The sequence below is a fragment of the Caretta caretta genome, chromosome 7 (assembly GCF_965140235.1).
Source record: "Caretta caretta isolate rCarCar2 chromosome 7, rCarCar1.hap1, whole genome shotgun sequence".
Classification (NCBI taxonomy): Eukaryota; Metazoa; Chordata; order Testudines; family Cheloniidae; genus Caretta; species Caretta caretta.
Window position 1 is genome coordinate 73202891 of NC_134212.1, and position 13033 is coordinate 73215923.

A 13033-nucleotide genomic window follows, 5' to 3' on the forward strand; every position below is an offset into this window, starting at 1 on the left:
GACAGAATCTCTCCCCTGCCAAAAGGTTCCTCTCTGAGGGAAGGGAGGACCTGCTACAGAGAACCTGAGAGGGAAGTTTTTCCGCTTTCCCTTTCATATGGATTCTGAGTTTTGTTAATTCCCCCTTGGACTACCTCCAGCAAGGGAAAGCCCTAGGACTGATCAGGCCCAGGAGGGTGGGCCATACCACAGGAGGCGGCAGTTACTGCCCAAGAGAGGAAGAGAGCTACCACGCTACACACAACCACCAGAAGGTGCCTTGTGGTGAGAGGACACCCTTCGCACTGCCTTAGCCCAGATAACAACTTTGGGACAATTGCAGGTGGTAATAGGAAGTGGCCCACAGAGAGCAGCCTCTGGCTCTCATATCACTGATAAACCTCGAAGGGTCCTGAATAGGAGCCCAGTGGAGTGGAGGGCCTGGACTCCCCTACCAACAACACCCTTACAAGTCACAGGCCTAAACTCTGACCACTAGGCAATGTTATCCTACCAACCAACCCCCAAGCAAGGACCATCAGAAGGCAGTGTTGCCCTATAACCCATCTATGGTATTTTCTCTTAGGGGCAGAAATATAAACGCTCAGAGAAAAAGTGTAGTCCTCAAGTCTTTGAGGGAGTGGCGAGACTCATCCACCTTCTCAAAGAATAGACTGACAGCATCAAAGGGCAGATCTTGGAAGGTACTCTGCAAATCTCTAGATAAACTGAAGAACTGCAACCATGAGTCTCTCCTCATAACAATGGTCATAGTCAATGCCACAGACACAGTATCTGCTGCATCCTTTGCAGTTTGGAGGAAAGTTTAAGCCCCCAATCTGCACTCATCCACTAAGATAATGCATGTGGCAGAAATAGCCTCATCCAGGAAGCAGAGGCAGCACTGATGTTAAGGGTCACTCACCAAAAAGAAGCAAGGGCAGGAAGCAGTTTTTGAACCTGGGGAGCCTGGACATAATCCCAGACTTCTTTGGGGGTGGGGGGTGGAGTCCCAGCGTAGGGAAGAAATGGGGAAAAACACTAATCATCCTGTGCTAGACTATACTATAAAGAGTAGTAAAAACTAACTATATACAATATTTTACAGCAATGGTGCAGTAAAAAGAAGCTGAGGACACCAAAGATTTTGACTCAGGCCATGTGGTGGTAAGAAGGAATTGGAGAAGCAACATCCATGCAACCTTTCATGCCTTTTGTTTAGAGCATTAGTAGAGCTACGGTGCATGTGGAGGCTAACGGACACTGCTTGCAAAAAAATTCCAGGCTCAAATGCATGGTGCTCATGCATATCCCATGTGGGGAATACACACTAGGACCATCACTCGCAGAAGTGATAACTACCAGAAAGGCTGTCTTCACTGATAAATCTTATAAAGAACACGTAACTAGTGGCTCAAAGGGATGTTTCATATTAAGTTAAGGACTAGGTTCAGGTCCCAGCTAGGAGTAGGATTTCTGATTTCTGGGGAGATATTTGACAAATCACTAAGAATCTTACCATGACAGCTTGAGCAAAGAGTGAAAAATTCTCTACGGGCCTGGGAAAAGCTGTTACTGCTGCTAAGTGAACCCTAATGGAATTTATAGAGAAAGATCTGATGTTTTCAATTCCAACAGGTAATCCAATACACCAGGAAGAGAGCGAATCGGTGAAGTCTGCTGACTTCAAGCAAAGATAATATCATGTCCACTGCAGGAAATAAGAATTTATTGTGAATTCTTTTATACTATTTAATAAAAAAACCCTGTACTTCTGAGGAACAGGATCTCTATTCCCGAGAAGCACTGAGGTCCATGCTTGGAGCCTCAGATTCCGTAGGTTGGGGTGAAATGTCCAACCTGCATCCTGAGTCAGTAGGCAAGGACTGACCAGAAGCCTCCACTCAGAATGACGGGCAATTCTGATTAGATAGCGATACCAGACTTATCTTGGCCATGTAGGTATAATCAATATGACTCTGACATGATCTGGTTGGGAAACTTGAACAGTAATGGTGTTAGTGGATTTGCACAGAGAAGTCCCTTTGTCCATGAGATGAGAAATGCATCCCCTAAGGATAGGGGACTGAGATCCGCTCTGGAGCAATACTGATACATTTTGCATTGGATGCCGTAGCAAACAGATCAACCTCTGGGAGCCCACAAGCTAAGAATATCATGTGAAAGACTCAGCAGTTCAGTTCCAATTTGTAATTCAGAAACAAATGTCTGCTAAGGTCATCTGCCATGGTGTTCTGAATACCTGGAAGGTAAGAAGCGGAGATGGACTATGTTGTTGGATATGCACCAATTCCAGAGTTTTATTGCTTCAGCCCAGAGAGATGGGGAACACTCTCCTCCGACTGTTGATATAATAGATGCATGCCACATTGTCATTATTTTTACTTACTTCAATCTGATTGGAGGTAAAAAGTATAGGCAAGCATTTTTGACCACTCAATTCCAAAAGATTGATGTGGAGAAACTGTTCTTGCATTGCTCATTTGCCTTGCACCTTGTGAGTCCCAGCTGTGCCCCCAACCCAAAGCAAAGCATCTGATATTATCACTGTGATAGGGTGATTCTGAAAGAACAGAATACCTGCACAGGTTTTGGTCAGGTCCTTCCACCAACTGGATGACTCTAGGACCCACTGGGGAACAGAGAGTAATCTGCCTAGGCTCTGCTTGCTTGGTTTGTAAACCGTTCAAAGCCATCCCTTTGACCTTGGAGATGTGATCTGGCATGCTGCACTACAAAGATTCAAGCTGATATCCATCCCAGCAATTGAGGACAATCTCTTACTGTTACTTGGGGACTACCATGAATCTTTGAGATGAGATTCACAAGTGTGGGAAATCTGTCATAAGGGAGATATGCTCTGCCTGTCACTGCACAGAGAGGAGCTCCTATGAAGTCTAGACCCCGTAGTGGAGTCAAAGCAGACTTTTTGAGGTTGATTTGAAGGTCCCGGCCCTGGAACAGAACACGTTATCTTTAATGATGCCTACGCTTCCTGATATGATGTGCCCTGATCAACCACTCATCGAGGTATGGGAAAAGGATTATAACCAAATAACGTAGCAAGTACTGACAAAATCTTTGAGACTATCCTTGGGGCTGGATATGGGCCAAAACAGCACATCCTGTATTGGTCAAGAAACCTCTTGTGTGAAGGGTGAAGAGTGACATGAAAATATGCATCTTGTAGGTCAAGAGTTGCAAAATCAGTCTCCTAACTCTAATGAGAGAATGATTGCTGCAAGGGTCACCATCCTGAATTTCTGCTGTTTTACATATCTGTTTAGAAGCCTGGAGTTTAAAATTGACCTCCACCCTCCATTCTTTTTGGGAATCAGGGAGTACTCTGAATAGAATCCCCTTTCCCTGTGTTGTACAGGAACTAAATCTATTGCTCCTAAATGTAGATGTGAGGCCATCTCTTGCACAACCAATTGATTGTGAAGGGGTCCCCGAAGAGGGACAGGGAGGGGGGAAAGGGTAGGAGGGATAGATTTGAAATGAATAGTGTAACCAGATGTTATGGTTTCTAAAACCTATTTGTCAGACCAGATGTTATATTCTCCCAGGCAGCCTGAAAATGGGAGGTGGCATCTGAAAGGACAGAGAATGGTAAGATATTGTAGCTGTAAAACCTTGTCGACTGGATGGTTGATACTCTTGACCAAGCCAGCAAAACTATCGCTTGGAGGATGTGGACGGCTCATTAAATGTAGCCAGAGAATTTTTTTTAGATTTTTTTTTTTTTTTTTTTTTTTAGTATCTTGGTCTCTTAGACTGGAGTTCAGACGGTCCATGATACACTGAATATGGGGTTGGGTATGTGCTTCACGCCATCTGAGATCTACTAAATCCCCTCTTATTTACATGGGTATAAATTACTAGGGACTGCAGTGTGGCTCGAGTCCGAGTGTGGAGAGATCTATCAGTCAAGTCTGCAGAGAGCTTGCAACCATCAAAGTGGAGGTCTTCTACGGTTTTCTGAACCTCTAAAGGGAAGCCTGACAGCTGCAGCCAAGAAGCTGTTCTAATGACCACTGCAGTGCATAGAGACTATGCTGCAGTATCGGAAGTGTCCAAGGAGGCCTGGAGCAATGTCTTCGCCAAGAGCTAACCATCTTGTGCAATGGCCTTAAACTGGTCAAGATATTCCTCTGATGGGTGGTCAATTAAGGAATTAAATTTGTTGTAATCTAAATAGTCATATTGGGCCATGAGTGCATGATGGTTAGGTATTCTGAACTGAAGTGTGGCTGAAGCATAGGATTTGAGACCAAAAATCAAGCCTCCTGTGATCCTTACTGTACAGGGTGGACTTTGAGCTACGTTATCTACCTCACCCATTTATTTACCTACAAAGACCCAAATTCAGCATTATCTGTCCATGGAGAAGCTGATAAAAATCACTAACATAACCTGTAAATGGGAGCTCTATGCATAGCACTGCTATGTGACCTGGCTTTTAAGCAGTACAGGGAATATAACTCCCTCAACACAGGTCTCTACAGGCAGAAAAAAAAAAACTGTTAACTTTTAAAAACCACTTGCAATTTAAGTGCATCTACTGCATTAATAGCTTTGGATCTCAATAGTTTATGCTTTAACAAAAATACCTTTTTATAGACTTCCATGTGCACAATGGAGATAGAAGGTAGAAACTGTATATTTTTGAGTATTTTACCATAAACATACTGCTCAAACAGAATGCATAAACGCTGTTAATTTTCCAGTAGTAGCAATAGTATACGGTAATAGTTCCATATGCACTGGTTATAGACCAATGAAGGAAAAATGCTATAAGGATATTAAAAACCAACACCAGAGGGCGATAAAAAGCAACAAAATTTCTGATAGTATAAAGGAATTTAAAACCAAAATCATAATCCTTACCTCTAGTTTAGTATCTTCTACATTTAAAAGTTATAAACCTGAAAGTTGTATATCATTTGTTCTAAAGATATGAAATTCCCTCAGAAATCTTGATAAATTGTTTCACATACAAGAGGCTGTAGCTGTAAGGACATTTCCCCTACTATTTATATCTTAATACATTTAATAACACAGTGATGATTAATAATACTTTGCAGCTTCTGCGCAAGGTCCTCAAAGCATTTTACAAACAATGATTTTAACATTACAATTCCTATACGATACAGATGAGGATTATTCTTTCAATTTTAGCAGTAAGGACAGTGAGTCTCAGAGAAGCTAGATGACTTGCTCAATGGGACAAAGAAAGGCTGTGGAAGAGTAAAGATTACCTAGATTCTCTTGACCACAATATTCCTGGCTGGATTCTTAGTATATGGTGACTTTCTAAAATATGGGAAGCCTGTGATACATTTATAAAAATGGGTATATGCACATTTTAATATCTGTGTCAAAATGAAGGGACAAACTGTATAAAAAAGTAATATTAGAAAAATATACATTGTTATATATCTCTGAAGTGTAATGTAAAATGATTACAAAATTCCAAGTATCAGGGGAAAAGGGAGTGAGAGAAGGACCTTGAATGTCTCTGTTGGTCGGGGAGAGGGTGTTAAGGAGAAGAAACATAGATGGCGTAAGGAAGACTGAAATAAAGGAGAAGAAAAGAAAGATGGGAAACTGCAAACAATTTTAAAATTATTACTCAAAACCACCACAAAAACCTGAGTAAGCTACAATTCCATCTTGGGGCTCTGGTGACATGAACAACTACTTAAGCTTTGCTCTTGTGGCCTGTCACCACCAGGCTTCTTCAGTGCAATTTGAGATATATTTTAATAGCTGGGGGGAGCACTGGGCTGATTCTCTAGGCGATTATGCCGTGTGTATAAGCAGAGCAAAGTGACCTTAAGCTGGCTGGAAATAGCTAGTGGAGAATTCTCCCTCTAACAGGAGCTCTACACTAGCAGAAAGCGGGAGAAAGCAGCTCTGTCACTTTGTGCCAGACTCCCCATTCAGCACCTCCACTTTGGGGAAATGGATGGATGGAATATGGTTGGGTTGTGGATGGAAGGAACATGGTTAGGTTACATGATTGGGTTAGTGGATGGAAGGAACATGGTTGGGTTGTAGGGCAAGGGTAAAATCAGGAGAGGAGCAACACCTCTGTTACAGCCACTTCCTTCACTGTCATGCCAGTACCGCAAATTAGGGCTGCTGCTGTTCAGCATAAAGGCCAAGCGGACCTGAAAAAAGGAACTAAAGCCTGAGATCTTCCAACATCACTTTATTCGACAAGAATCACAGCCATTATTACCCAACATTAACATTCAATATTTGTACTTTATATTCTGTTTACCAAAACATTTTCTTCAGTTCACCAGATGTGTAATTAATGCAAAAAACTATCTTAATGGAACTTAAACCTATTGAAGTTTAAAGGCTATCTCTGTTCTTCCTCACAAACTCTTCTAAACCTTTGATTCAGCAGCTCTCCTTGGGATTTTCTCTTTCCAATCTATCCCTATCACTGCTACTGATGCATAAGTAATATGAAAAAACTTGAATTTAGTGATTATATAACAGGGGGTAGTATGACATTTTGAGCACTAGTTGTATCAATATACAAGAAAATTCACATGAAACATTATAGAGAGATTTACATTTTGACCATGTATTACCTACTGTAGCTTCAATTGGATAAGTTTTTTATAATTTTGCCCTAAAGACAGTGTTGTTGGGACAAAAGGACTGCTTGTTATCACTCCCAAAATGGTTCCATTTCTGTGGTGGGAAAAATCACACACGCACACACTATCCTGAGAGCAGTTTTGTATCCTTTTAGGGAAAAGATTCTATAGAAACAAATAAATCTAATCAAATAGCTTGACAAACCCTAACAGTAGTATTAGAGAGAGATAACCAAACTTTGCCAAACTTCTACATCTTGTGCAAACTACTTACATGCATGTGTTATTAATAGCATCATCCGGACAATGTCCTGAACAGTAGCACTGTAGAAAAGGTAAGGTGTCCTCTGGAGCCAATGTTATCCCATTTGCCTGTTTCTTCTGGTCAGGATTTGTCTTCATTCCCGTGCCATGGAGCATGCTGTCTAGATTTTGCCCTGTGTAAAAACATAAAAAGATTTTTTCCATATATGCTCTTCTTTTGCAACTAGATCAAGGGTCTCAAACTCAAATGACCACGAGGGCCACATGAGGACTAGTACCTTGGCCCGAGGGCTGCACCACTGACCACCCCAGACCCGCTGTCCTGGCCCCGCCCCCACTCCACCCCTTCCAAGAGGCCCCGCTCCTACCCCGCCTCTTCCCTCCCCTTCCCTGCCCCCATTCCAACCCCTTCCGCAAACATATTTCTGGGCCCCTATGTGGTCATTGTGGGCTCCGAGTGTGGGTCTGGTGTGGCGGTGCCATAGTATATCCGGTACTGAATCTGAGACATTTTTCATTTTGATCCCACACCTCTACATGACTATATGCATTGCCATACGCAGCTCCCTCAGCCCCCAGTTTTTCTCATTGAGCTGTACACCCATATGGGTATACCAGTGTCCACAGTGAGCAGAACTTTCATAGTGATCAGGGAAACTCCCCACAGATTTATCTCCTTCCTCATTCAGACCTTCTATAGCCATGTCTCCATTACCACCCTATGTCACCAGTCACCGTATGTGGCCCTAGTCTCAGCTCAAAGTTCCAAAGCTAGCAGATACCTGATCAGTTCTGACAAATCCCTCCCTCAGCACCCATCCTGCCATTTGAGCAAGCCACTTGCAAACACCATTTCCCCAAATGAGGACTTAGCTCTTGGGAATCTGAAGACACCAGACTTTCTCCCTCTGCTCCCTGATCACCACTACCTCTCCCCATACTTGCTTCCTTTCTACTTTGGACATGCTCCCCAACCAGCTGGGGCTATCCTCCCACTGCAAGCCTAACCTGCTTCCTCTTTCCTTGCTCCCCTTGACATTCCTTTCCTACTGGTGACCTCTGTTTCTTGAGATTAACTCCAGTTTCTTTATCTGCTCTAGCTTAATAGCCCCCCAGTAGTCACAGAGCCACCTGCAGCTTCTCTGGCTATAGCCATGTGGCCAATTGCCAGAGGCCAGCCTTAGCTAGCTGCAGCTGCTAGCAAGGGAGGGGTGGCAATTCCAAGGCTGAGCATGCTTGAACCTTGCAACTGTGGCACTAGGAACTCTAAATCCTCAGCGCTGGCTCTAGGCAGCTGCAGACTCTGCAGTTATGCACTTCCCTCCTCTAGGCCACGGCTTTAAGTACCTGAGATGCCCATCACCTGCAGCAGAGGCCACCAATTCCCATGCACCCCTCAGCTAGCACAGTCATGCAGAAAGTGCAGCCTGCATGATTTTGAAGGCTGGGGCGCCAGGAGGTTCCCATCATTGAGCAACAACTCTGCAACAAGCTCACATGCCGCCCACCCACCCGCCCGCCCCCCCGTGGGACCAGGACCCTGTGAAGACAGTGGAGTTACCCTGTGTATAACCAGTTCTGTCCAAAGCCTCTTGAAGTGAGTGGGAGTCTTTTCATTGTCTTTAATGGGCTGTGTATAGAAGCAAAAGGACCTCATTCTAGAAGCAAAGTGCATTCTATGCTGCCCTGGTTTACGATTGTAATAGGAAGGTCTCACATTACCTAGTGAATAAGCAACACCTCCTACAGCACCTAACCTTTTCTGAGAAGCCTCCTGCCCAATTACTAAATGTAAACCTACTTTGCTTACAAGGGCTGAAAATATCAGGTAGTATGGTCACAAAAGCAAGGCACTTCTGAATTCAGTAAGAAATTTTGGATGTGCACAGAACGCAGACAGGACTGGTTCCCGCATGGTTACAGAACTGCAGTAAAGTGGAACAATTTTCAGTTTATGTGATTGGAGGATATCTGGATCCATACTATAAGACTGTCCTACATAAATGAGGAAAAGTTGAGGTGCCTTTATTATTCTTTTGTTCCACTCTTCGTTTCTATGGGGAATTTGCCGATGCAATATTAGTCTTCCTTTTAAACAAACAAAACTAAAAAAAAACAAAACAAAAAAAAAACTGGTAATGGCTGTTGAAAATAGCAATTCCAGTCCTCGTTAGCACTGGGAAGACCCCAGCATTTGTTGCTCAATTTTATTCTACTGTTTCTACAGCAAATTACAGTGCATCAGCATATTTGATTTGGGAGAAATGAAGTAACAGCTGCCCAAACTGAGCTTGAGCACTCCTGAATTTTGAGGGTGTTCAAATCTGGAAGGCTGGAGCTAGATTCCCTTTCTGAATATTAGATAAATCTGGAAAGGAAAAGCCAATTTCTACTTTCATGGCTTGGAAGTGGAAATCCTCCTGTACTGTATCTGAAGCTGCCCAGGTCCTCTAGCAAAGCCTCCCCTCCCTTACTTTTCATTTTAACTTCTGGAGGGATCCACATACCTCCCTTGCTAGGCTTCAGATAGAGAGGTGCACTGTCCATTTAGTCCACCCAGTTCCTTCTTTGGGGACTGCCAGGCGAGGTCACACCAGTATCCCTAACCCAATCTGGGAAAGTCTTCTGAGGGTGATATCTGGGCCAAAGCCTTCTACTCCTTCGGTATACTTGTTGCCCCCGCCTTCTAGCAGCCAGCTCTCCATTCACAGCAAGCTGCGGTGCATAGGGTCTCAGCTTCCCCACTCCCTCCCGCTCCCTTTCCTGTTGATAGCAGCTAAGGGAATGTTGGGAAATTTAGTTCCTTCCCTGCTCCAAGGCCAGCACTATAGGCAGGGAACTGGCCAAGGCACTACAATTCCCAGGGCCCCGTAGGTTCTCAGCTCCCACGCTGGATCCCTGCTGCTCTGAGGCTCCGTTTCTGCAGCACTGAGAGAGGGGAGGAAGTGAGTGTTATGGGCCCCCTTCTGAGTTTGGGCCTGGCGCTATGGCACCATGGTAAATCCAGTACTGTGTGTTATACAGGAGAGAAGACTAGATGATCACAGTGGTGCCGTCTGGCTTTATAATCTATGAATCTCTCACCCTCTACTAATGTCCATGGCTCACATGTCCTCAAAGGGTGAACTGAGGTTTGCAGACATCACATCCTGATCCAGTGAACCTCAAATTTGAGCTGTGGGAGTTTGCAACAGTCTTGTGTTGGAAGCTTAAGATGCTAGAAAGGGAGTCCAGCATATATGACTGTGACTGAATGAACCCCTGTATTAACACGATAATAATCTTTGTACAGCATGTGCTTTGTAAGGTATCATTTGAACGCTAACAACTTGCTGGTCAAAAATATCATGGTGAAATGTAGGTAGCAACATTATATGTAAATCACGACTGAAGTGTGTTTACCAGAGAAGTCTGGGGAGTAGGTAAACCTGTTTCTCAAAGGACAAGCTGACGCCTCTGCTTAGGTGTCATCAAAGCTGATGGGCAATCACCTGTCAAGTAGCCATTCTTTTGCAAAGAAGCAGAGAAGGAACAGATTGAGCTGCATTTTAGCAAACAGCAACATGGAACCCCTCACCACCAGACTCCTTGTCTCCCAAGGGGGATGAACTTTATCTAAGGGTAACACTCAGGAAAATGAAAAGGAATACTTGTGGCACCTTAGAGACTAACCAATTTATTTGAGCATGAGCTTTCGTGAGCTGTAGCTCACGAAAGCTCATGCTCAAATAAATTCGTTAGTCTCTAAGGTGCCACAAGTACTCCTTTTCTTTTTGCGAATACAGATTAACACAGCTATTACTCTGAAACTCAGGAAAATGCATTTCAAAGATGGACTGAACTATAAATCTGAGAGACAAGAACAGTCCAAGGTACCTCTCCCTGTCCATCTCTCTCTTTCACCTAAGATGACAAAAGCCACAGCCTTCGGACTTTGGGAGCAGATCCTGGCCTGAGAATTTGGTCAGCAATGTTACTGGAAACATGTGTTAAAGGACTTCATCTTGAACCAATTCTAGTTTAAGTTTCAGTACTAGGAAACATTTTTTCTGTATTTCTCTTGTAACCATTTCTGATTTTAATTCCTTTTGGAAGTGTGTTGGGGTCATCCTGCAAGTGGTAACCAGGGTTGGTGGAAACCAGAATATGACGGGAGTGTGCTGGCACGCTGCAACTATACACAGACATTCAGGGTGTGACCCACATGCTGCCTGGCTGTTTGTGAGGGGTCCAAGTGAGCAGTTACAGCAGCAAAGCAAGGTTGCAGGGCAAGAGCGACACACCCCCTCACTGGTCTGGAGTGCATCTTGGAATGTCATAATGGCATTTTTAGAAAAATCCAGTTACAACTCAGTGGACAGAAATATGTCTTCTCAAAAAGCAGTATGGCTTTTACTATACCGTGCACATTTATTTTGTCTTCAAATGTCAGTCGAACACAAAAGTCAGCTAAAATGGCCTATTTCACAGATTGATAGGGTTGTCAAATCCACCAAGAACTAACTTTATAGTAATAAGGACATTGTTCTAACATTATATTTCATCCTCTTAAAAAGGTGTGTTAGATTAGCCCTTACACTTTTCACAAGTATTTCATCTCAGATGTGGCTGTGAAACTTGATCTCATTTCTCTCATCACATAGACTTGCAGACTTCACCACCAGATTAGTACAGCATACTGAGTGTATTTTCCAGCTGCAACTATTTCCTTTCAAATAATTAAAGAAAATGTGTCTAGTTTAAACGTTACAAATACAAAAAAATACCCCGAAAACAATGGCAAAAAGTTACAGCAAAACTTCCCATGTTTTACATTATAATAATATTAATATTCAACTAGTCTCACCAATGTTCTTATGTTAGTCATATTTTTATCTGAAATATTTCTAAGAAAGGTGCATGTAAACATAAATGATTGCTATGCTCAAGGCTCAGTGTGCTATGCAGCATGTTAGACTTAAGTGTACACCACATCCCATGATTTATGTGGCAAGTATCCTGAATTTATTCAGCACTGACGCCTCCAATCTCTTTCCCTTCTATTTATCTCTGCTGTAGTTCCCTTCTCAACAAATCTGAAATGTCATTTCAGTACCAGATTGCTGCTGATCTAATGAATGTGGAAACAAAGTACTTAAGAGGCACTACATAGCTCTGATCAATTTAGAGAACAGACTACGTAACTCCTCCTTTTAGTCTTACAGAACTAAAAAAGAGTTTGTTGCTGAATACTAAGTGATACCTAACCTTTTCAGTGCACTATCCTGTGATCTGCTAGGCCTTGAAACACTGAGGGCAGTGGGTCACCAACTGGTAGATCATGATCAGTCAGTCGATCACCGAGCCTCTGGCAGTCTATTGCAGTCTCCGTCCGCTAAAAGTCCGATGGGACAGGGGGGCTAAGGCATGCTCCCTGCCTGCCGTCACCCCGTGCCACTTCCAGAAGCGGCTGGCATGTCTCTGCATATGGGAGGAAAGGGTGGGAGGTCTCTGCGCGCTTTTCCTGCCTGTAGGCACCACCCCCACAGTTCACATTGGCCAGGAACGGGGAATTGCGGCCAATGGGAGCTGCGGCAGCAGTACCTGCAGGGAGGGGCAGCGCTCAGAGCCACACCTGCCCCCCCCCCATCCCAGGAGCCACAGGGATGTGTCGGCAGCTTCCTGGAGTGGCACGGGCTGGGGCAGGCAGGGAGCCTGCCTTACCCCGCTGTGCTGCCGCCTGAGATATGCATCGCCCAACCCACTGCCCCAGCCCTGAGCCTCCCGGAGCAATCACCTCGTATCCCCTCCTGCACCCAAAACCCTCTCCTACACACCAACCCCCTGTCCAAGCCCTGAGCTCTCTCCCAGAGCCAGTACCCCATACCTCCTCCTGAACCCCGAGCCCCCTCTGCACCCCAACTCCCTGCCCCATCGCGGAGCCCCCTCCTAAACCCAAACTCCCTCCCAGAGCTTGCACCCCAACCCCCGCCCCAGGCTCAGCCTGGAGCCCCCTCCCACACTCCAAATTCCTCGGCACCGTGCGTAAGACCCAACGGTCTGACGTAATGGTGGACCACGCATGGGAGAAACGGGACAGGCGGTTCAGGAAACAAAGGGACAGATCCAGTGTCTGGTCTGGTACGCGGTCTTCGAGCACACCTTCAAAA

General features: G+C 44.4%; 1 protein-coding gene across 3 annotated transcripts in view; it reads right to left on the bottom strand.

Annotated features, from left to right (window-relative positions):
* The window catches only part of BMPR1A (bone morphogenetic protein receptor type 1A), a 177104-nt gene that overhangs the window by 61976 nt on the left and 102095 nt on the right, over positions 1-13033 (bottom strand). For all 3 annotated transcript variants that reach the window (XM_048856774.2, XM_048856776.2, XM_048856777.2), the window contains one exon: positions 6895-7057. In XM_048856774.2, the coding sequence (XP_048712731.2) occupies positions 6895-7057 (163 nt within the window). The remainder of the gene's footprint in view (positions 1-6894; positions 7058-13033) is intronic.